Source organism: Macadamia integrifolia, chromosome 10 (genome assembly GCF_013358625.1).
Source record: "Macadamia integrifolia cultivar HAES 741 chromosome 10, SCU_Mint_v3, whole genome shotgun sequence".
In the NCBI taxonomy this organism is placed as follows: domain Eukaryota; kingdom Viridiplantae; phylum Streptophyta; class Magnoliopsida; order Proteales; family Proteaceae; genus Macadamia; species Macadamia integrifolia.
The window spans coordinates 14,502,096-14,528,032 of record NC_056566.1 but is presented as its reverse complement, the minus strand read 5'-3'; the positions used below and the strand labels follow the sequence as shown (position 1 = coordinate 14,528,032).

The window sequence follows — 25,937 nt, the reverse complement described above, 5'->3', positions numbered from 1 at the left end:
TTTTCCCTAAAAAATTCATGTGAGTTAATGGGTCATGATTAAAATATTTTTCCTATCAAAACCCTTTTTGGGTCTTGATAGGAAAAAAATTTTCTGAAGAAACAAAACCAAAACCTCCAAAATAAAATTTTGACTTTTTTGCTTGCATATTGAGTCATGGTGGTAGCGAGTTGCAGACTTTTGTGAACAATCAAAATGGTTAAACAACTACCATTTCCACCAGTCATGACTAAAAGTTTCAAAGTTACAGTTCCATGAAACAACTTTCATGGAGTCCCCAGATCCAGTATAGGTGTTTGTCTGAGGAAATTAAGGACTGTAAGAGAGATAAATGACAGATAATGTTGGTTAGTTGAGCAATGTATTACAAATCAATAATGGCTAAGGAGTGCTCAACCTCATGGTGTTGGGGACCCATGAGAAATGATATATGGAGAAGAGAGATTTAAGCATGTGAGTGTCGAAAGAACACAGAAACCCCCCACCTGGATTCCTGTCCATTGCTGTACTGAAGGTGGTGATCTATTGGTGTGTCCTTTCTCTTATTTTTAGTTTTCCTTCCTGGCTTTGATGATTAAGGCCACCCTTTGTCCATGAGACCTTTCAGCAATTCTTTAATGTAAAAGGCCAGGTTGGTGTGCTAGCCATACACCCGCCTTTGTGTCTGTCTATCTCTCTCTTCCTTCCTTTGGAAAAGTCTCCTCCACCTCTCGCATTTCAATCCTCCCATTGGTTGAGTCGCTAACTCCAGATGAACCGAAAGCTCACCCAACCTCCTCCCATTCTTTAATTAGGTTTAACTTCTCTTTGAAATCTATCTATTTCAGGTTCTAATCCTTGCCCCACTGTCCACTGAAAAGGTTGGTTGGTAAGTAAAGTTATTGTTAATCAGCTGAAGTAATTGGTTGGGCACCCCTTTTAGCAAAGCCAAGAAGGAAGGTCCACCATCATCAAAACAAAGAATTAACAAGTGGAGAAAGGAAGAGAAGGATGGAATATTGAAATGGTAACTTCCATTTGTGTCCTATCTAAGGGTGTCAATTTGGATCCTAAAACCAGGAATCATTCTAGAACTGATCCATTCGTGTAGGTTGCTACTTATGCGACAAGAAATTTCACTATCTTAAGATAGTTAGAATTACTATCGCCATTTACCTGGGCTTCCATTCAAAGCTTATAACACTTTGGTTAGTCATCTTTGACAGCTATCCACAGGTTGTAGGAACAGAACAAATAGCAGTGGTCAAAGCAAGCTATTGAGACATCTGAAAGTCCAACAAAAAACCGGCTAGACCAGGATGATAGGACCTGCTTAACACACTTAAAGTACTAATGTAGGGTTAATACATAATAGTTATGGCTAATATAAGGATTATATTGTAATTATAAGGAAAAACCAAGAGTTCTCAATTATGTTGTTAATTGTTATTACTAAATATTAATGATTTTATCACATATTTGACTGTTTGTATGTTTAAGAATTGATATTTGAACATTTGTATGGTAAGAAATATATAGTTATGAGAATGCCAGAATGATACCTCTATAGGTTTATTTACAACTTCATATCTCTTAATTATCTCTTTTCTTATTCCTAAAAGGTTTATAAGAAAGGGGTATAAAAGGGTTTTCAAAATAAGTAGAATTTGACTTATCATTATATCATTTTCGAAAGTTGTCATTATGATGCGAGTATGTCGCCGATCCGCTGGTCCAAATGCGTTGTGTGTTAATAGACGTCTTCAGCTCGAGTCTTCTCGCGACTGATCTAGTACATGGATTAGGTGTGGCTACGTGTAACTGGTGTTTACCCTTGGGCCTGATTCGTAAAACTGGGCAGGTTTGAAGGGCTCCTAGTTAGCAAAAGAAAAAAAAAATTGTCATTGCAAGTGTACATGTAAAATAAATGACACTATTAACCTCATTGGGAAAAAAATGGTGTCATACCAAAAGGGTAAAAAAGTAAAATTACAAAAAAATTGACACTGAGGTGTGTCAATAAAAAAATCCCCATAGTTAATTATTTGTATGCTTGGAAAAGTTTTTTGTATATTTAGAAATGTTGGATATATTTGAACACTTGAGAATTTTTATTTTTTTTGGTGCTAAGTTGGACCCACCACTATGGTGGTCCCGAACAGAAAGGGGCGACCACTTGGGCCCAAGGGATAGAGAGTAGGGGGGAATTAATGGTGTATAATAGCAACGATGCATTTACAAGGGTAGTTGATCCACTGATCAATCTCCAGACACGCTCTTAAGCGAGCAATGCCAAACTGATCAATCTCTAGACACGCTCTTAAGCGAGCAATGCCAAACCACTAAACTATCGCCCAAATGTGCAGTGTTTGACACTTTGATAGCCCAGAACCATTAAGGCACCAGAACTAAAACCAAACAATTCCATTATTGAACGGGAACGGATTCTATTTATGTGACCATTAAGTAACGGAATGGTTCTGAGATTGGTCCCCTTAGGAATGGAATCGATGAGGAATCGTCCCAATTACTTGGAATCGGACATCCCACTATTGAACTGGACCGAATCCAAGTTATGGAACCATTAAATAAAATAAATGAGATGTTTATGAGATTAGCCCCTTTAGGATCAAACCGGTACGGAATCGTCCCAACAACCTAAAATTGGACATTCCCATTATTTTGAGACCATTTAGATCAGACGATTCACCCAATCCGACCCTGATTCCTCAAACCATGGCTTCCATTCTCTGGACACCATCAGCAATAAACTCAGGTCTAGGTTCATATGTTGATTATCCTATAAGAAATACGAAGTAAATAACAGCAAAGAGACTCAAACTCAGGACCTCTCACCAACTGCATTAGGCAGTTGTAGGAAGAGCTTAAATTGGAAATCATGAAGATTCTAACAATGAACACTTCAGACACCGATTTTTCGAATACGAGTTCCCCCTAAACAGATAGGAATATGAATCAAATACGAATTTTTGACTGTCTATTTACATCCTTACACTGAAGTCATTTATGCACTTAAACTTCATTGGCATCTTCTGCAAGTCATTCCCTACTTGTGTTGATTTTTAGTCCAATCAGACATCCATGCATGCAAAAAGTAAATAATAATGTGAATGATTTAGAGCCCATTAAAGGAAATTATGCTTGAGATAGGTTAGTGGAATTGAAATATGGCCAATCCAGAGTTATTTTCCTGAGTGTATTGTTTCTGCCCCCACTTATGATAAAGGGAGGTCTCTGTTAGTATTTATTGAGAAAGAGAAACAAAAAAAATACAGATCATTAGACTAAATCCTAAAGTAACACTCTTCTTCATCATCCTCTTCCTCTTCTTCTGTTTTAGGTCTAAATCTCCTTTATCCACATTCAAGTCTCTCCAAGATGAATGAAACCCAGGAAACCTCTTTACCACCTTGCTCCCTAATAAAATAGAGTTGTTTACACCTTGGACTATAGATGTTTACAGATATGTTCATGTAACAACAGTCATAAGACTCACCTTCAGGGCTGTGCAAGATGGTTGTTGCGGCCCCAACGCTTTTCCCTTCCAATTTGACATGATCCAGAAAGCCACAACTGCTCCGAGCGGACATGAGATTATCTATTAACTGAGATACCAAACAAAACAAAAAGATGAAGTACAGAACAATCACCACCATCTGATCCATTCACACAAGACTCTTCTAGAGATAGAAGAAGAATCTCTCTGACAATGCCCTCTAGATCGCAAATTTAATGCCAAAATCATACCATTCCCTGAAATAAAATAGAAACGCAAAACAAATTAACTGTGGGAAAGCGACCTGTAATCATCCATCCATTTCACACGTCAGTGCTTCGTTTACAAGCTAGTCTTGTATCCAGTGGGACAAATATATACATGAGCAGATACAAGAAATGATCATTTATATGTACAAGCACACATACAGAGGGAACTTGTAACAACAAAAAAAAAAATCGGGTGTTAAACGATTTTGTCACAAAGCCCATGAAAGGATCTACCATATGGGAACCAGCACAATCACTAACTAGACATCTTTCCTCAGCTGGATGTACTGTTTCAGTTGATTGGTCATTAGTTTCCCAGATGTATCCTCTCCTTGACATCACTGGTTTTGTGAGCGGAAAATCTGCATTCGATAATATAGTACCAACAGCAATAACTGTGATGGATGATGGTGATGGGTTAATGCCTCCATGCGAATCTGAGACCTGAATCAACATTTTGTACCCCTCCTCTCCTGGAGAAAATTATAAGTTTAGCTATCTCACATCTCAAAATGTTGTTCATTGAGAAAGAAACCATCAACAAACAGATATTTCATGTAATTCTAGCACCATTTAAGATTATATATGAGGGGAATATGATAATCACAACAAGCTGACCCAAGATAGCTATGTAAATCATGAGATTAGATAGTGAAGAGCGCACAGAAATGAACAAAAGCGCTATCTGTTGCATATATAGAATATAATTATCTTAAGGACCAAGTTGTCCAAAAGCCAAGGTGAAGGAGGAATTACTTCATTGATGGCCATCAACAAATTGGATGGGTGCCAGGGAATAGTGAAGGGCATTTTTGGGCCTCCAACAAATTGGGGAGGGGAGGGGAGGGGAGGGGCAGAGGGAGGAGTAATGATGACGGTAGATTTGTGGGTGTTTCCTACACCGTGGGTGAACGAAAAATTTCTCCATTTTCTAATTTACTCGAAGGGAAAAAGTTTCCGACAGAGCCAATATACCGTATGCCCTCACATGTTTTTTAATTATTTTCTATCTCCTCCCCTAACCATGTAAGCTCACATGGACGATACCGTTCCCTATGCCACCATTGGTGTGGCTTGGGAGATTCCCCCCCTCCTCACCCCACACACATTGGCAGCTTGGGGAACCCTCACCCTTTACTTAATTTAATATAAATGCTAATAACAGTCGATCAAGTTTTCAAATATGGCAGTAATTTACATGAACCCTATGTTTTCTTTATTTCTTTCTAAGGTATGAAAGTATCTATTATCTAAATTAATGGGACATAAAAAATCCACGCTCAGTACATAATGCCTAAATTAAAAATGTATTTGAGTAAACAAATAATAACAAAGAAGTGCTCATTCTTAAGGATGAAACTATAGGGGAGATGAACAAGAAATAAGAGCCCAAGATTGAGAAATAATACTAATAATAAGAAGGAAGAGATAAATACTTGGATCTCTAAATTTTATTTTTCTGATTGATATTTCTAATTTTCAATACATGCCAACTGGAACATGTTTTGGCAATGCCAACAGGTCAGTCCCACCCTCCGCCAACCATTCTTTTTTCATTTCCCTTAAAACAAAACCTGCTTCTGTAGTAGCAATAAATAAAGGGGGTAAAGATGCAGTTTGAAGAACGATCACAACAGAGTGCAGACAAAGAGAAACAGGATTCTTTAGGTTTAGAAGATATTGACTGGATCAATTAAGGGTTAAGTCAATGACAGAGCCAAGATTTACCTATCAGAGAGAAACCAATAAGAAGATGGTAACTAGTCGGATTTGAGGCAGGTTTGCTAATATGGTAATGCTGAACTCAACACTGTTAAGTAGCAGTCAACCCCAACCTCCCTCCCTTTTGAAGCACACACTGATTTTACAAGGTAACCAAGGTGCAAGTAAAAACTTGGAAGCAGCCTCTCCAGCAAAGCAGAGGGTAAGGCTGCATGCATTTGCCCCTCCCATACCCTGCAGTAGTGGGAGCCTTGTGCCCTGGGTTGCTCTTTTTGAACAAGGGCAGGAAAAAAAAAGTGGGGGGCGCAAAAAGCTTGCAGCATGGTGTTCTTTTCAATACCAAAAACTCACCCACAGCCGGCCCATAATCAATGCGTATAGAGAAACTAGAATGCAGAAAATTCGAAAGTTCCCTATTAAATAGGCTGCTAGGCATATAACACTATCCTTCATGTGCTTCAAATCAGAGAGGTCAATCAAAAACGGATATAATTACCAGCCAAACACATACGAATACACCCACATTGCATCACATACATATAAAACATGTATAGTTGAGGTTGATTCAAACACCCCAACCCCAATGCAAGAGGGGGTAGTCTTGCCCTCTCTGCCCTTGACGCTCTCGTGCTTACTGCCATAACTCCGTTGAGCATCTACATTAATATTTCCAAAACAGTATCAGAAATGGGACAGTCCTAGTTATGAAGCGCCAGTATTCCTTAGAAATCCATAATAAAACTTATCCAATTTAGAATTACTACTTTGACTTCATAACATTAGATAACCAATCACACAAATTAAACATGACTCTTGCACCCTGAATTTAATCAACGAAACCTTACCCCAACTTGTTGGGGCCTCCTAACAATAAAACTAGTCTGATGAGCCACTCTATCTGGGGCCATACCTTTCTGTTAAATCATAAGTTATCAAATATCCTCAAAATCGATCCATACCCTCAAATACTTCCCTTGTCCAGTTACAATCTTACAGCTTCAACTTCCACAATATAACACTTCCTCACATATGCATCTGTGGTTCTCCGCCACACATGACCATCATCGCAGCTGACTTTATCTCATTTTGACACCAATGCTAACCCCTAATTTTCCAAAAAATCCCTATCACTTCTAGTCTTTCCCGTCATCCACCTTGGCCGCTCCAGCTCTACCACACTCATTTTATATATGTTTATTTCTTGATTTTTTTATGAAACATGTTTATTTCTTGATCATCCAGAAGTCTATCCCATAAGGTATATAGCCGTCTTTCAAAGTTTAATTTGATTGCTATGCACCAACAAGACAACTCCCCAGAGGCACCTCTAACCATCAGACTGGAAACAGGGGAAATTATACGCATGGCAGGGTCAAGGAGGGTCGATCCACCCCCACAGCCCCCATCCTCCCATAGAAGAAAAAAAAAACCTACAATATGTGCAAGAGAGTTGATGTCATGTGAATGTATACATGTGCATGTTTGCTGAGTAACAATATTCTTTCCCATCCCTCCAATTTGAGGAACATGAACGGATAGAGAGAAGATATTGTCATTGTCCATCTAAGCAAGTCCAAAGGATTGAGGAATTTTTGCACTGGCCACATTCCAATTTCTTAGTCCACCTCAACTATAAGATCCACATTCCAATTTCTACTTCCACCACAACTATATATGGTCCAGCCATTTATTAAACGTTTTTTTATTGTAGCTTCTTCTTGAAAATCTAAAGTTTCATTACATAACATGGAAGGAGGGATTCATTTTTCTATTTGATGTAATGTTTTCAGCTAAAATTTACCATGAGTAGATGATGTTGCAGTCTACATATCAAGGCCCCATAATGAACCTGAATGGATTAAAGGCATGGTTCAAAATCTCGCCGCAATTTTGGAATTCCGGTGTTTTTTTTTTTTTTGCCAAAACGAAATAAGGCCCGAAATAACATTTGTACAAAATTTCGACCAAAATTTTGGTATTTCGGTCGAATTTTTGGTATCGTTTCCGTATCTCGTCTGTCTCGGTACATTCCATGTGTTATAAATACCAAATCTCGGTCGAAATTTCAACTTTATCTCATCTATCTCAGTGGTTTTGGTTCCATTTGCATCTTTTGAAGGAAAAACACTCCAAGTCTCCAACAAGCCTCTAATTAGCCACATCATCACACATTTTGACTTCCATTGGACTCCTACAAGATCTACACATTCAAAGCTTAGGAAACGGAAAGTTCTTTCTCCAAAACCAAATAAATTTTTCAGAACAGTTCGACGGTTGCTGCCAAACCAAGGTGCAACTCTAAAACAATGGCATGTCCTAATATTTTTGCATTTTTATATTCTAAGCATGTTTATTAACCTTAAAATAAGTTACCCACCAAGTTTCAGATCAAAATATGGCCGTTTGACCACCGAAAGCCAACCGAAACAAACAAAAAAAATACACCATTTCGGCTGAAATTTTGCCGAAACAAAAAGAAACTTCATTTTCTAAACCCAGCGAAACACCAAAACAAAACAATATTTCAAACCTTGGTTAAAGGAGACTTTTGTATCTTAAAATTTGGGTCCTGCCAACCTGCTCCCAACCTTTCTGAGGTTCATTAAAGTGTGCAACCCAAAAGCTTAAGCTATTAGATGGAGAAACCCAACTGGTATATGACGGCATTGAAGGACCCAAAGTTTCCCAAATGTGGGATGATTCCAAACACTCTTCCTCACATGATTCCCACTTTTGGGTGGCAATACATGTGATGTTTGTGGCCCCTCTTTTAGGTTAACATACACAAATACATCATTTATATATTGGGCTTGATGGATCTTATACCCTGTGAAGTGTCCAACCAAAATATCTATGCTAGTAGGTGGAGAAGCCCAACATGTATATTAAGGCATCCAAGGTCCCAAAGTTTCCAATATATTGGGCTTGATGGCTCTTATACCCTATGAAGTGTCCAACCCAAAAAATCTATGCTAGTAGGTGGAGAAGCCCAACATGTATATTAAGGCATCCAAGGTCCCAAAGTTTCCAAATATACAGGGATAATTCCCAACAGATCCCATATCTGTTATTCTGTAAATCAGTAACGAACCTGCATCCTTCAAATGGGGAAGGAAGGTTAGTGTTGACTGATATTTACTCAGTTGGGGTTTCGTATCAGGCCCCAAAACTGAATCATTGCCATCTTAGCTTTTGATTGGTTGCACCGATAGTTCTACCGACCACATCCTTTTCAGTCTCCATATCTTTACAGGTGACTAAAACAAGACAGCAAATATTTCCTCAAGGGTATCATTCAGGCCGTCAGTCTTAATTATCCCCTACTTTCTGGTCAATTAAATGATGACTGAAGTTGACATCTAACCAGATTATTCCAAAACCTTTTGGCTCTTAAGCATCCTTCCATGATCTTTCTAAATTTTGATGAATCTCAAAACCCTAAAATCCTTCTATGGATCTGAATGATTGGGAAGCTCAGCAGGAACTGTCTTGAAGAAATAGGAAGTTATTTGGGGCCCGTTTGATAACGTTTCTGCCGTTTTTGTTTCAAGAAACGGCAGAAACATAAATTTCCGTTTCTAGAAACAAAAACGGAATTGAAAGTGTTTGATAAATCATGTTTTCAGAAGTCGATAGTAACCAATGAAAGAATGGCCACAAGTCGTTTCCAGAAACGGCGAAAGTCGTTTCTTGAACCATAAATAAGTAAAAATTTCTATTTCTATTTCTGAAAATAAGTGAAACAAAACAGTTTTATCAAACGCTTTTTACTCCGTTTCTGTTGTTTCTAGAAACAGAAACGACATAAACGCGTTTCTTGAAACGTTATCAAACGGGCCCTTGGTTTCTGGTACGTGCAATCTCTTATTCTTACCCATCTTGAACAAGATAAAACGGACAAGCAAAATAATAGCTTGGTTCACTTTAGCGTAATTTGGATGTCGCTAACCTCTTTCTCAAGAGAGAATTAAGGGAATCCAATACTTCAATACCTATCCTCCTCATAATAATAGTGGTTTAAATACATAAAATACTAGAACTGTTTCATAACAACAACGTAACTACCCTCCCTAGCTATCTTCCAATGACAACATGTGATATCCCCCACTCACTAAATGATAAGTAACTACTCATTACAATCACTAAATAACCACCCCATGAACATATATCTCTACATACAATACATCACGTTATTTTCATATATGCTTAGTAATAGGTACGTAACAAATCCTTCCCCCTTAGAAATTTTGCATTGTCCTCAATCCATTCATCGATAATCCATGAAATTGTCTTCCTCTTCTCACAGCAACCTTCAATTAAAAAGAGCTTCTTGCATCAATGCCCAGGAGCAAACTTCTCGTCATAATTGAAGCACAATCCCTTGGAACGCCTCTCTTGTATTTCAGCTCATGACATCCTTTTAACCGGAATTGTGGATTGGCCAACAGAATTTTCGTTGTTAGTGGAGGTGTTTTCCTTGTATACCAAAGGTGCTACTTGGTTTAGAGACAAATCACGAGCCTTATACACTATATAGTCTTGTACTCTGGATAAACCAATGGCGGCAGAGAGAGTGGTAGGGAGACTAGCAAGTAGATCGGCCTTGATCTGGTCCTTTAACCCACTAATGAATAAACTGAAACTGCCTTGGCGGCGGCAAGGGACCCACCTTTGAAAGCAACTTCTCGATTGGGATCGGTAATCTCGAACAATGAAAATTTGTTGCAACTTGGCTAATTCCCTGAAGAAATCTTGAAAGGGAGTTGGCGAGAACTGAGAGTGTAGGTCGTTGCAAAATGCCCGCCAAGTCACCACCTCTTGGTCTTGTTTGAAGATTTGAAACCATAACTGTGCATCCCCTTCCAAATGAAATGAGGCTAGTGTCACCCTCTCCTTTGACGGCGTCTAATGAAACTCAGGCCGACAAGTCCAACTAGTTGTATCTTTCTCCTTGTGGTATCGAGGGAAGTCCAACTTAACTAGTTTGGGTATGAAGGATTGCTGAGAATTGGTGGCATGTCGGGCGGTCACATATTGTGGGGTTGAGTAGAAGCTCGTGAATTCTCGCCAACTTCACGGTAACTAGGAATAGAAGAAGTGCTGAATTTTTCGAAGAGATCATTGAGCTTATCAAAGATTTTTTTTGTTGCTCCTATAGAATCCACTGCTGCCCTTCATTGAGTGAATTCATGTCCTCCTCAAGCCTCTCTACCCTTCGGACCATTCGGCGCCTCTGACACCAGGCTGGTATGTGCACTATCTTACCTATCTTGAACAAGATAAAATGGATAAGCAAGATAATAACTCAGTTCACTTCACTGCAATTTGGAGGTCGCTAACCTCTTTCTTAAGAGAGATTTAAGGGAATCCAATACTTCAATACCATTTTCCTCATAACAATAGTGGTTTAAAGACGTCAAATACTAGAACCATTTCCATAACAACAACGTAGCTATGCTCCTTAGTTATCTTCCACTACCTATTTGTGATATCCCCAATCACTACATGATAAGTAACTACTCATTACAATTAACCACCGTCACTAAATAACCACCAATGACCATTTATCTCTCCATCCAAAATAACTACATACAACACATCACTTTACTGTCATCTCTGCTTAATAATAGGTACGTAACATTTTCCTCAAATTTAAAGGATCTAGAAGATTGCAAGCAGATCATCTGGAAAAACTACTCAATCACTTGAACCATAGGGTCTGAAATTTTATTTGGTATAAAATATTCATAAGAAAATGAGTGAAATTTCAGCCAAAATTTCAAGCTTACAAAATATTTCCTTTTGGATCTCTATCCATACAGAAAAATCATTGTCTTTGTTGTTCATTGTTGTTGTTGTATCCATTAATTTTGAAATTTCAGCTTTTTTTAAACCCAGAACCTGAGATGCCTTTCCAAAGACAGTGATTTTTTACCTTCCTTCCACAATCTGGATGGTTTATCATTACCAGCTCATCTTCCTTTAGAGCACTGATGTCCCTCTCAAGAGGCCTGTCTAAACCCAGTAGCTTTAGTGTTCATAGTTTTTAAGGCACTGGTAAGGCGAGCAGCGCCTTGGCGTTAGAGATGGTAAGGCAGTGCTCTGCCTTACGTGAAGTGGCTATGGCGGTCCCCTTATAGCATAAGGCGCTATAAGGCGTCGCCTTAAGACGCCTTAGGACGACTTACGACAAAGGTGGTCGCCTTATGCTTGATGAAGATTCCAAATATAAAGTTTTTATTGGTAGGTGTATGGTTTTGTTAACACTTGTGATGTATAGGATCAGCTTTACTCCACCAAAAATAACCAAAACAAAAACACGATTCACAACACAGGGTTTGGATTTTGCCAAGGGTTTTGAGAAGGGATCAAGGAACAAGGAAGAACCACTGATCCAAGGCCCCAGGCGACCATTTTTCTCCAGCAGCGATGAGCTTACTCAACGAACAGTCGTAGCCCCTCTACAGGTATGTTTTTGTGTTTTTTTTTTTTTTTTTCGCTTCTTTCTTCTTCTTCTCAGTTTTTTTCTTCTTCTTCTTCTTGGTTCTCGCTTCTTTCTTCTTCTTCTTCTGTTCCAGAGCTACCGGCTACGGTGAGTTTTTTTTTTTCTTTCTTCTTCTCGCTTTTGGCTTCTTTCTTCTTCTTCCTTCTTCTTCTTCTCACTTCTTTCTTCTCATTTTTTTCTTCTTCTTCTTTTGTTCTGCAACTACAGTCTACGGTGAGTTTTTTTTTTCCTTTCTTCTTCTTCTATTCTGTAACTATGGTTAGTTTTTTTATTTTTTTTTCCCTTTTTTTTCTTTCTTCTTCTTCTTCATCTGTTCTGCAACTACGGTGAGTGTTGTTTTCTTCTTCTTCTTCTTCTTCTGTTCTGCAACTACGGTGACTCGATGATTTTTTTTTTTCCTTCTTCTTCTGTTCTACAACTACGGTGAGTCGATGAGTGTTTTTTTTTTCCTTCTTCTGTTCTACAACTACGGTGAGTCGGTGAGTGTTTTCTTTTTCTTTTTTTTCTTCTCATTTTTCTCTTCTTCTTCTGTTCTGTTGTTCTGCAACTACGGTTTTTTTCTTCTTCTTCTTCTTCTTCTTCTTCTTCTTCTTCTTCTTCTGTTCTGCAACTACGGTGACTGTGAGTGTTTTTTTTATCCTTCTCGCTTCTCGCTTCTGTCTTCTGTCTTCTCCTTCTTCTTCTTCTTTCTTCTTTCTTCTTCTTTCTTCTGTTTTGCACGTCTGCAACTGGAGATTTCAGTGAACTCTCAGCGCAGGTTTGATCAGGCCTTGCTCTCTTGATCGAAGGTCCCTTTTGGGGAGCGAAATAAAGCCCCCAAATCTTAGGTTAATTTGGTCTCTGTGTTGCTACCTGTGGTACTCGAACTACTGTCCAGACTAAGGTCTTCAATGGCTGCCACAGGGTTGTTAACAACTGTAAATTTTCTGCAATTTTCGGTCAAAACAACTGAAAATGGCAGAGATACACAAATTGACCAAATTTTTAAACTGAAGAATTTCACAAACCTTCTTTCTTCTTCTTCTCGCTTCTTTCTTCTTCTTTCTTCTTCTTCTTCTGTTCTGCACTTCTGCAACTTCTGATGCGATACTTTTTTTTTTTCTTCTTCATATTTTTTTCTTCATTTTCTTGGAATCAATATGCCCTATTTTGATTTCAATTTTTAATTCTGTTTGCTAGTTCTCAGCTCTAGTTTAGTCAGTGTTTTCAAAAGCCTAAAGCAAATCAATCATCTATTGTCTTTCTTCAACATTATTCTATTTTGTCTAATGTGAAAATGTGTATAATTGTATTTGTAGACAAATTTTCATCTACTCATCTATGGAAACAGTTGGTGGTAGCAATGGGGGTGAAAATACAAGTACTGCATAGTCAATGATTGATCCAAGCAAGGATCCAAAAAGGAGAGCTAAATCAAATGATCCTGGATGGAAATATGGGTATTGGCCTGACAAATCAGAAAGAAATTGGATTAAGTGTACCCTTTGTGGGAAGGATGTCAAGGGAGGAATAAAACGATTGAAGCAACATCTTATTGGTGGTTATGGAGATGTAGCCAAGTGTGCGAAAACAACGAAAGCAATTGTTAAAGAGATGAGAGATGCAATCTTAAAGAACCAGAGGAAGAGAAACCTTGATTGTTTGGATGATTTGGACATTAGTGATGAACCTACAGAAGTAATGGGACCACAAGAGAATATAGTATCCGATTTCGGGGTCTCATGTCCTATCCCTAGCTCTGGGACAACTTCAAGAAGAAATAAAGCTATCATTCAAGCACAATCCAAACAAGAAGTAAGGGGTCCCATGGATAAGCATGTAAAGAGGACTCCTGAAGAAGTGGTTGCAGATAGGCAGGATAAAGGTCCATATCAGACAACAATGGAAAACCGTGTAAGAGGAGAAGAAGAAAGAGATAAACTTTGTTCTTACTTTGCAAGGTGGGCTTATGAGAGCGGTGTTCCATTTAATGCTTTGAAGTTAAGGAGTTTTGAGGAATTGGTAGAGGCTATTGGTCAATATGGATCAGGTTTCAATCCCCCTTTAATTCATGACTATAGGGGGCCTCTAGCCCTCTATTGAAGTCTGAAAATGATAAAATTGATGAGTTAAAGGTGAAGTATCAAGGATATTGGAGGAAATATGGGTGCACACTCATGTCTGATGGGTGGACAAACAAGAGAGGAAGGCACCTAATTAATTTTTTTGTCAACTGTCCGGAGAGGATTTTTTTTTTGGAGTCTGTGGATGCATCTAACCAATCACAAACATCTGAAATGTTATTTAAGCTACTTGATAGTAAAATTGAAGAGATTGGTGAAGATTATGTGATTCAAGTAGTCTCTGATAATGCTGCCAACTATGTTGCAGCGGGTCGACTACTAATGGAGAAAAGGAAGAGGTTGTTTTGGAGTCCATGTGTAGCTCATTGCATAGACCATGATGGAGGAAATAGGCAAATTGTGCTCCTATATGTCTGTTATATCGAAGGGCAGGAAATTAACTGCATTCATCTACAGGCACACTCACCTTCTTGAAACTATGAGGCAAAAAACAGGGGGAGACTTGGTGAGGGCTGGAGTGACTAGATTTGCCTCTTCCTTTTTATCACTCCAGAGCTTATACAAGCACAAAGAATCTTTGAAAAAATTATTTGTTGATGATGAATGGTCCCATTCTAAGCTTGCATCTGCAGAGGCAAAGAAGAAAGCTTCTGAGACTGTGTTTGCTATAACATTCTGGAATGGTGTGATGAATTGTATAAGAGCATCACAGCCTCTTCTTCAACTCTTGAGGATTGTAGATGGTGATGAGTTGCCTGTTATGCCTGAAATATATATGGCAATACAAGTGGCAAAGAAGAATATCAAAAAAAAAATTTGGAGAGAATGAAAGGAAATTGAAGAAAATTATAGCGATTGTTGATCACCGTTGTGAGACTATGATGAATGGACCAATATATTTAGCTGCCTTTTTCCTCAATCCAAACAAGTTCTTTAAGGCAATATCAGATAATCCAGATAATAAGTTGGACTTAGCTCAAAAAGCAAATGATGCCTTCAATGATGTTCTTGTAAGGATGGTTCGTAAACTCGAGCGAAACATGTGAAATTTCGCATGTTTCGCAGGTATTGACACAGGTCGAAACGAAACCATAGGGGATTTTAAAAATCTCCTATTTCGACCTAGTTTCAACTGGTTTCGACAGGTTTTGACCAAAATTCCCATGTTTCGATCGAAACATGGGAAATTTCGACCTTCACTTGTGCATTTTGTCTCCCAAGTGTGGGAAACTTAGGGAAACAATGGAGATTTTCATTTTTTGGCACTTATTTATGCCAAATATCATTTAAGTAAATGAAATAACATTTTCATTTACTTAAGATATTATTCATAAATAAGGAAATATCCCCTATTTGATTCCAATAAGTAAATGAAATAACATTTTCATTTACTTAAGATATTATTCATAAATAAGAAAATACCTCCTATTTGAATCCAATAAGAATAGTTTAAAAATCAAATTCCTAAAGGATAAAAAGTCAACCTCCTAGTCGAAGAACAAAAACTAGATTTTGGTTATAGGGGCAATTTTCAGCTTTTAAATGCCGGGGTTTTTCTTAATTATGAAAATTTTATAAATCCTATAATATTAAAACATTGTTAAAAACCAAAAGTCCGGTAAAATAAACTTTTGTTTTGCTATCCCTAAAATTATTTTCATTCAGGCGATTTTAACAGCATTCGCGGGCTTTAAAATAAGTTTGACCATAACTATGTCATTACAAATCAGATTTAAGTAATCTTAGACTTGTTGGAAAGCTGGTTTTATGTTATACCTAATACAAAAAGTTTCATATAAAAATAAAAATCATTTGACCAGTCAAACTTATTATAGAACATAATCATTCCTCTAAATGTTGATTCTTTATAACTTAATGTAACTTAATGTTTATTTTTTATGATCTGATGTGCCTAAATGTTGATTTTAATGACTTGATGTGGCTTAATGTTGATTTTTTATGATAAAAGGTATACATAGCTTAATATATAATGTTAGAAAAAATAACATGCGTGCCTTGAGGGTAGTGAGTCACTACTTGGATGGAACCGCCTAGACACTCTACTTGGAATTGAGTCACTATTTTCAAGTGTTGAGTAATTGAGTCATTACTGTTCAACGTTGATAGATAACTGTTGATGATGTAATATTTTTATCGATTTTGGATCATTTGGATTATGTCTTCTGTTTTGATATAGATTCTAAACTATATATAATCATTATATAGTAAAGTTTTAGAATTTAAGCCAACAAGTCAGCGTAATGATTATCGAACCTTTGGTTCACCACACAAGTAAGACTTTATGTGTTTTTTTATGAAACTAATGATGTGAATGTGTTAGAAATGTTTAAAATACGAAGAACACAAAAAATCAGACAAAAAAAACACTGTTTGGGGGTTGAAACCTAAGTTTCCATCATACCGAAAAAAATTCCCCAGTATCCTCGAAATTTCCCAGATTTCCACCGAAATTTCTATCTCCCCGAAGGTTGAAACCTGATACCGTGAACCTTGCTTGTAAGGTTGGTGCTTGATGAGACCTTGCAAGATAAGATCATTCTCCAGATTGACAAGTATACCACTGCTCAAGGAAGTTTTTCAAAGGACATGACGATTAGACAAAGGGACAAGTTGAATCCTAGTAAGTATATTTCCTTTTAAAGTTCTAATTAGTTTAGAACTTTGTACTTTGATTTTTTACTTAAACTATTTTTTTTTTATATTATATATTTATAGTCTCTTGGTGGTCTCGACATGGAAGTACTGCTCTTGACCTTTCAAAGCTTACATTGCGCATACTTGGTCTTTGTTGCTCATCTTCTGGTTGTCAGCGTAATTGGAGCACATTTGAATTTGTGAATATTGAGTTATGAGTACTTGTTCTTCACTTAATATGGTTTTATTGAAGATAAGTAGATAACATCATATTATTAATGTTTTTCAAATTCACACCAAGAAGAAGAATAGGTTAGAGCATCAATGGTTAAATGATCCATGGTTTAAGAACTCGATGAGATCTCGTTATTTCCAAAAGGCGAGATGTCCCAACTGGCGAGACAGAAAACCGACCAAATCTCGAGCGAGATTTCGAAATCTCGTCGAGATCTCACCAGATCTCGCTATATCTCGCCAAATCTCGCCTCTCAACTTTTTTGAAGAAAAAACACCAAGGAGGAAGGACTTTGGTGCTTTCGCTTGACGATCTCCAGTCCTACACTCATTAAAGTTTAAAGAGTAGAAAATATTACCTCCTCATCTACATTTGGAGTTACTTTTCTTATATATGATGTCTTTTAAATTCTTATGATTATGTTGTGTCATGTGTTGATTTTGGAATGTGGATTGTGGAATAGAGCATACTAGCCTAAGGTCCAAAGAGTCGGAGACTACTTACATAGGGTACGAAGTCAAAGTACCATTTTGAGTTTGTTTTTTGCAAATCTGATGTTTCCTTTGTGTTTAGAATGGCTAAAATAGGGTAAATACACAGTTTCAAGGCCTACAAAGGCCATATGCCCACTGAGATCTACCAGCGAATCGACCACCCGAAAAATACAAGGTTCACCCGAAAAATACAAGGTTTCTGCAAGATCTCGCCGAGATCTTGCCATATCTCCTTTTTTTGGGATAGCGAGATGGCTGGCAAGATTGAGTTTTAAAACCTTTAAATGATCTTGTCTACATTCAGTATAATCGCCGACTTCAAGCAAGGTTCCAAGAAAGAAAAGAACAATGCAGAAACTACAATCCATTGTTGCTTGATGAGCTTAATTGGAGTAGTGAGTGGATGATTGGTGAATCAGAGGATGAATTAGTTCATCCTAAGAATGATCTCACTTGGAGAGATGTTGATAGAGCACTTGGGGCATCTTCATCATATCAAGGCCATAATAGACCAAGGAGGGCTCCAGCATCTGCCGGTGGAACCAATCTTTGCTATACCCGGCGTGGTAAGAGGGTTGAGCTTGAGGATTCTTCAAATGAAGAATCCTATGAGATGAGTGAAGAGGATATTCGTTATAATGAAAACATTAAGGACGATTATGGCATAGCTCCAAATGATGCAAGCCAGCAACAAAATGTAGAAGAAAAAGATTTTAAATTAAGGGTAATTTACAATGCGACCCCCTGGAGACTGCCAGTATTATAGGAACACCCCCTCTCTTTCACCAAATTAAACTCAGACCCCTTACCGTCAGTCTCGGTTAAGTGATGCTATGAAATGACACTTTAGCCTTTATGAGTAAAATACCCTTATCTTATTATCCCAAAAATAACCATCTCTTCTCTTTCCCCCAAACAGTCTTAGATCCCATTCTCTCTGTAGAATTCGCTCAATTTCTCCCCTAATTTGCTTCGATCTATCATCTACTTTGAACGTCGAAAACTTTAGCAGCTTTGTTTTTCAGAGGTCTTGATCTAGATCGCGTTGAAATCGAAGACAAGGATTTTTTTTTTTTTTTGGACTCCTACCATCAGATGAAAAATCTGCTCAAAGTTTGATGTCTGGTGCCAGAGCTCAAATCCCTCAGCGGAGCCGTCGGGGCAGATCCTCCAACAGCAGCAACAGCCACCGTTGAAGCATCACCTTCCCTTCTTGTCCATGAAACCGCTATTCATACCTACCGATGATTACCACCGGTTCTCCTCAGAGAACCACAGAGTTCCTGACGAGGAAGCTGAAGCTATAGTTGTTAAATCTACTGTGAGTTTTACTCGGATACGTCTTTCTACTTGGGTTCTGTTGCTCGGGTTTTGTTCATTGCTGTTTGAGGAGAATTTTACAGAGATCGGGTTCTTTCGATTCCTCTAGTTGTTCTCTGCTGTTTGGTTTTTCTGGAACTTCGGAGCTTTGTTTTTCTGCACCTTCTTCTGGTTGGACCAGTTCAATGTTCCATTTTTTTTAGAATCTCATAAATCATTTGTTCAATCTCATTGCGTTGTGCTTGAATGGAATGGGGTAGTTTGGTAGAGAAATCCTTTCGTACAGAGTTGCTTTATGGTTTAGTTTACATGGGCTCGTGATTTTTCCAGCAAGTTTTGGTGAGAAGCTTCAATTTCTTATGGTATTACTTCCGTCTTTTCCCTATATATGCTTTGCTTGTAACTTTGGTGTGAGAAGATGATAGTGGTTGGGATCGATAAAGCAGTAATGGATGTTTGTAGTGCCAAATAAAAAAGAAAAAGGCCTTGTGAATTGAGGTTGCATATGGATGCATTATACATGATTCTGAGTTTCAATTAAGTAGGATTCCTGGATCTCGGCTTGGGTTGTGAAGTAAAATAAGGAAAATTTGTTTATTAAATATTTATGGGAGTGAGTCTATGATTCTTGCAGCCACCATAGTCACCGTCACCGGAAGGGGGTTGCAATCGCCGATCTAAAAAGCCCTGAGGATCTTCTTCTCCAACTCAGTGAGACTAACTCATGACATGTTATGAAGTGAGAGTAAGTTAAGGTTGTAGTGAAATAGATTTGGGGACTACAAGCAATGAGGGTAATTTTGTACTTCACTATTTTTAAGGGCAAAATGGTATTTAGAAAAGAAATGAACTGCTGATATCAGCATTCTTCGTATATTCTGTAACAGAGATTGACGGTAGGGGGTCTAAGTCTAATTTGGTGAAAGAGAGGGGGTGTTCCTATAATATTGGCATTCTCCAAGGGTTGGCGTTGTAAATTACCCTTAATTTAATTACTGATTTGGATTGAAACTTGAAAGTCTGAGTCTTTGAACTTTAAAGTATTTTGAGTCTTTGAACTTTAAAGTTTTTTTGAGTCCTTGAACTTTTAAGTATTTGACTTTCATTGTTTACTAAATTTTTAGCATTTTAGTTTATTATATGTTTTTTCTTCATTGAGATTTTTTAGAATGATTAAGGATCCCCAGGTTAGTCACTTCTCATCCATTTAATTTGGCATCTCGATTTTTACTTTCGATCTGTTTTAATTCTAATTTCTTAATTACTTCTTTGACAGGAGTAGAAATATAGTGGATAACCTTAGGGTTTAGGCACTCATTCTGGCATCATAGAGATAAGTATAATAAATACTTGTATATTTTTTGTCTTTTTTTTCTTTATATTTATAATTTTGTTTCATAATTATATATTTATATTATATGTTAATATGTTATGATTATTGATGATTGATGATTGATGATTGATGATTGATGATTGATGAAGATGAACATAGTTTATTCACTTTATTGATTTGTTTTCTTGATGAATATCTTACATTGGTATGAATATGAACCTTTAATATTTATTTAACATATGAGTAATAGAATTCAACTAGGATTTGAGCCAAGTAAATTGGTTTTATAGAAAAATTACACAGGAACGCTTTAGTCAATAAGGCGACGCTTTATGCCCATCTTATCGCTAAGGTGCTCCGAAAGACCCTCAAACGCCTCCGTCGCCTTACCGCCTTAAAAACTATGTTAGTATTTCTTTGGCAAGCCAGTTGGTATATCATTTCATTGAGAGTCCTGGCATCAAATCCAGAATCTCTTCCACAGGCAATCAAACAAATAGAATCCTCCTTCCATTGAAAACACCAAATTCCAAACAGGTGTGTTCTGCGCAAGCAATACGCTCTTATTGATGAGCAAATCGCTTTTGTATTGTGATTTCTTCCGTTGCCTTTCCAGTCCAATTTGTGGTGAACCATGGGATGTCATGGGTCCCTCCTAAAAGCCTCAAGACTCTTGTGAAGCATAGACACTAAGGGCTCAAAGCAAAAAGGGGTTAGAGAATTTGGAAATTCATCTCGGCAATCTGTTTTCTATATAAATTCTATTTTAGTCAATGCAAGGGGAATTATATAGTCTTAAAAAAAAAAAAAAAAAAAAGAAGAGTTAAATCGTCATTTCAAAACTTGGATTAGAATCGGCCAATTCTGATTAACCCAATTCTAGGCTTATTGTATCCTACTGAGTTGGGCCAAGTCCGGCCAATTACAGCCATGTCCAACCAATTCCTGGCATTTCAAGGACGATTCACATCGGAATCAATGGGAGACGGATACAGTACCTGATTCCAAGTATTTAAACCTTGCTGAAAATATGGGATAACTTAATTTGATGACAAAATTTTATCAACAAAACTATATTATCAAAATCATCTCAGTTCATGATTATTAGGGTTTGTACCCTATGTCATCAAAAGTGTGTCCTAAGGTGGTACACATCCCCTCTATAGCCTCTCCGATATAAAGCAATATCATCAACAAAAAACAGAACAACAGGACCTGATAAATGCACACAGCCAACCCATCCATGACCAACGCAAAAATATAAAAGGCTCAATATAAACACCCACAGTTGAACTTAATATAAAACTTTGTTTGTTTCCCCCCAATTATTCATACTATAATTACCATATATGTCCTCAATCACTAATATCTATTAATATATATATATATATCCTTTTTCTCTTCCACGACCACCAAATTATCTATATGGGAAGTTAGGGACCATAACATGTGCTTTCTCTAAGCAATAAAGACCATGGGTAGGTCTGCATGTAGCCTACCACGAAATAGAACAATTAGGACTCAAAATATTTTTAAATGATAAAAAAAGATGTTTATACTGTGAACAGAAACCAGAAGAAAATGAAAGCATAAATCAAGCAGTGTCAATGACTTCATGAAACATATTATTAATTGCTTTGAAGAAAAAAGAGAGGAAAAAACCTTGATAAATAACAGGGACGTTTCAACTCTATGGTAAGTCGGTAACATCAAGCAGCAGAAATATATGTCCTTCACAGTTCGGTGTAGAATACCAAATTCTCAACAGTACACTAAAAAAGGATGAGATAATAAGAAGATGATAATTGGCAAACATGTTAGAATCATGATTATCTAAACTCTAATGCATAGACTTCTTTGTCTCAACTCAAGGGTAAAAGTAACAAGGATCCATGCAGGAAAAGATGTCTCAAAACGAATGATGCATAAACAGTGACAATGGGAGTAGTAAGACCCTCCTATTTCTTTGCCTCAAGTAATTTTCCACGCTTTTATCTTGACACACAAGATTGGCTGTTCTATAAAGCGGCACAATGAACAAAAGTTACCAGGGAAAACAAATGTAGTTAATGAACCACAAGCAACAACAACAATTCAGTCTTATCCAACCTAAATGGGGTCGGCTACATGGATCCTCGCCCTCCAATCATCTCTATTCGACGTAATACTTGGTACAAGGCCTAAGCTATGCATGTTTTTTATCACCACTTCTCCTAGGGTCATTTTAGGTCTGCCGCTCTTTCAGATCTTTCAATCTAAATCAAATCACTCCTTCGTACTTGAACATCCAAAGGCCTCCATTAAACATGGCCACACCACCTCAAACGAATTTCTCATAGCTTATCATATATCGGAGCTACTCCCAAACCAGCTCTAATATAATCATTTCTTACTTTATCCTTCCTAGTTTTACCACTCATCCATCACAACATCCTCATCTCCACTACATTGAGTTTATCCACATGATGCTTCTTAACTGCCCAACATTCCAAACCACACATCAGACAGCTCGTATGACTGTTTTTCTCTAATTTTTAAGAGAATACATCGATCACACAACACTCTAGAGCTAATGAGCCACAAGAAAAACATAAAGTAAATGAAGAAATTGTTATCCATAAGTCACAAACTATAAACAATGTTTTTTGTGATAGAACACTGAATAACATGTACCAGCATTAATCAAAAACCATACGGCTAAAATAAGAATATACATGTCTATGGTCCAAACAATTAAGAAGATCTGAGAATTACCTTTAGAGGAAGCTGAGTTGATCCCAGAAACAGCTCGAGGCATCATTTTCTCAAAAAACAAAGAACCATAAAATCACAAAATCTCCCACCTCTTCAGAATGTTCTCAGTTGCAAATAGCAAGTTTTCCTGTCCAATCACAGGACACTCCATAATCAAGGCTGAGCTCTCTTAAAGGTGGGATGTTTTCCAACGCAAATAGCATAAGATGAGGATACAGTATATTGTGGTGATCATATAATACAAATTGCACCATAACATTAGGAGTTGAACTATGGCTGACATAGCAAGCAACATTTCTCATTGCTGATACATCCATTGCAAAATCCAACGGAGGAATAGAGGAGTTTGATGGCCTTACAAATTCAGGGAAAACTTCAGACAAGTCCCCCCATTCCATCCATCTAGTAGGAAAACGACTAGGATAGACCAAACTATCACCATTCATTGTAAATAATGCCACTTGTTCTCCAGCAAGCATGACGCCAGCATATTCACAAATAAAGGAACCAGCGTGAATCAAATCCAAGGATCTAACTCCCCAGCCCGTTTCCCTTGATCTAAATACTTCTAATCGATGCCTCAAACCCTTTTGAGTCACACGATTCTGGCAATTAGGTGGACAGCGACAAAAGCTACCACATTCAAGTATCAAAGGCTTCCCCCTCAAGAGAATCCCATTGCGGTCATAAGGAAACTCTCCACCATTTCTCTGAGCACAAAAACAACCAGAGGAACAACCAGAAACACAATTACACCCGATACTATTACCCAAATGCTGAAATGCAGGAGGCGGGAACACAGGCTTCACAAGATACTCAAAGAGCGTTGGCTCTTGATCAGAATCAATGTCATTAAACAGCAAAACGGGCAATTTTTCCCTTCCTTTGGAGATATCAAGACTGAGGTAACCAGATGGCCTGGCTTCCAAAGGTTTTATCCTCAGATTCTCAGCAAGTTTCAGTAAAACACTGCCCATTTCAGGTTGATCAGCCATTCTTAAAAGCTTATATTTGTACACACCAAAACCGGACTTACCAACATCAAACCAGCAATCAATAATTCTATATAGACCATCATAAACATAGATCTTACTGGTAATACTTCTCTCATATTTAAAACCCCGAATGACCCTTATCTCAATTCCGTAATACCTGCTCCGCTCCAACGCAAGATTGCCCCCTTCAAGCTTCTGGTGAACGCATTGTCTCGCAAATTGCTTATCTTGTCCACCTTGACCAGTGTAGATTATCACATCACCTGCATCTTCATCATCCTCGTACCCACCAGAAACAACAATGCTCGTCGCAATCGGCTCGCCATTTGAACTCTGACTTGCCGTGACATAATCGATTCCAGCTTGAAGCTGCCCATGCAATCCAATCACGCACAACTCCATCCGATAAAAAAAGACATCACCAACGCAAATCCCTGGAATCGCACCAATTATTCTCTTGTCCCTGTTCAGCCACAGACCCCGAGTCCTCATCAACGAAGCGGCCCTCAAATCCCCCCTTGTTTTCCTACCATTAGTTTCCACTCTTTCATCTTCCGCATTAGTTATGATCCGCAGAGAGTCATAAAGCATCCTCGTCCTCCGAACCAAATTCCGAAAGTACCTAGCATCTTCAGCCCCAAGAGTAGTAACCCTAATCATCTCCCCCGACCGACTGTGCTTCTTGTACTTCGCGACAGCCCTAGAGACGCTAGTTTGCTCCGGCTGAGGAACAATGGCAAGTGAGTTCGGTTCCACAGCCGTCAAATCGGAGTACTGTTGCAGTTTCTTAGCGAAAGCAGACTGAAAAAGCTGGGTAATCCTGTAGTATTCCGAATATACATCATTTCCTTCGGCTGTAATTTCTGAAACCGGAGAGATTTCTTGGATAGCATCAGAACCAGACTCAGGGTAATACCCAGGATCAGGGTTAGAGTAAGAACTGGAATTAGCATTCGGAGTTGAGAAGTAGGGTTCTTCGTATAAGGGCTCAAGCTTAGGCTCAACTTTGGGGGTAATTATATTGTGGTCAGGGAGAAGGTTCAGGTCCAGATATGGAACCAAAGATCCCATCTAGTGTTGTTGCAGTAGAAATCTAACGAAAAATTGACAAAAATAAACAAAGATTTCTTCAAATGTGCAGATGCCGAGGTATACAGATCCCAGTGTTGTGGAAGAAATTTTACGAAAAAATAACTGAAAAATACAAACTTTCTTCAAATGAACACTTGGGTATCTAGGTATGGAATTAAAGATCTCATCTTGTGGTACTCATGTAGAAATCTTACAACAGAAAATGGCTGAAAACGGAAAATTTAATTGAAATGAGCTGTGTCGGTGTAGTAGTTAGTTGCAGAGCTTGGTAAGTGCGGCCATGGCGGATTCACCCTTTTTTCTCTTTTTGTAACTAAAAAGAGTGAACTTCGTGATTGAAAATCTGATAAGTGATAATGATTTCAGTTTAGGCTTTAGGGTGTACAAAGAAGAACATGAGAGAGAGGGGATCTGGTCCGTTGTGTTGTGGACATGGGAGTACGTATCTACCCAATGAAAATTGTAGGAATATGTGGGGCCCAGAGCTGACAAGTGTACAATTGATGACACCATGTGGATATCAAGTGTCATGGTGAATTTATTAAAACAACCTTTCCTTTCGCAATGCACCAATGTATTTTGTTTGTGGGTTTTTATGGTTTTTTTGGCGCTAATAAGTTTTTTGAAAATTTTTTTGGTGTTTGGTGTTTGTCGTCTTACGTCAGATTCACTCTTCCCTATGTCATATTTCATTGCTTGTGGAGGGAGTGAGAGATAGTGCACCTCGTGCTCACCCCAATCCCACCTCGGGCCAACCGGCCGGGTTTAGCCAGGTGAGTTGTTCTAGAAACCTAGTTTGTTTCATGGAGAAAAAGAGGTGAGATAATTGAGTGGGTGAAATCCCCTATAAGTGGGGTGAGGAAACACAAAAAAGAAAGGAAGGGATTAAATAGAAAACCCATATTTGTGGGTCTCATAATAATTAAATAATTAATTTACATTTTTTTTTCTTCGTCTTCTTCTTCATGGAGACAATCGAGGAGGGCCAAGGTGGAGTCAAGGAG

General features: G+C 38.0%; 1 protein-coding gene across 3 annotated transcripts; it reads right to left on the bottom strand.

The window, feature by feature from the left end:
* Positions 1–3,781: 3,781 nt before the first annotated feature.
* Positions 3,782–25,348, bottom strand: LOC122091188 (histone-lysine N-methyltransferase family member SUVH9-like). Of its 3 annotated transcripts, XM_042661034.1 has the most exons (4): positions 22,847–25,348; positions 21,755–21,864; positions 5,984–6,143; positions 3,782–4,238 (listed from the first exon to the last, which is right to left on the bottom strand). In XM_042661034.1, exon 1 carries the CDS (start codon positions 24,910–24,912, stop codon positions 22,951–22,953), a length of 1,962 nt encoding a protein of 653 aa, XP_042516968.1. In that variant the 5' UTR covers positions 24,913–25,348; the 3' UTR covers positions 3,782–4,238; positions 5,984–6,143; positions 21,755–21,864; positions 22,847–22,950. The 3 variants fall into 3 exon arrangements, with proteins under 3 accessions (XP_042516968.1, XP_042516969.1, XP_042516967.1); XM_042661035.1 differs by lacking the exon at positions 21,755–21,864; XM_042661033.1 differs by lacking the exons at positions 5,984–6,143; positions 21,755–21,864.
* Between the last annotated feature and the right edge of the window lie 589 nt (positions 25,349–25,937).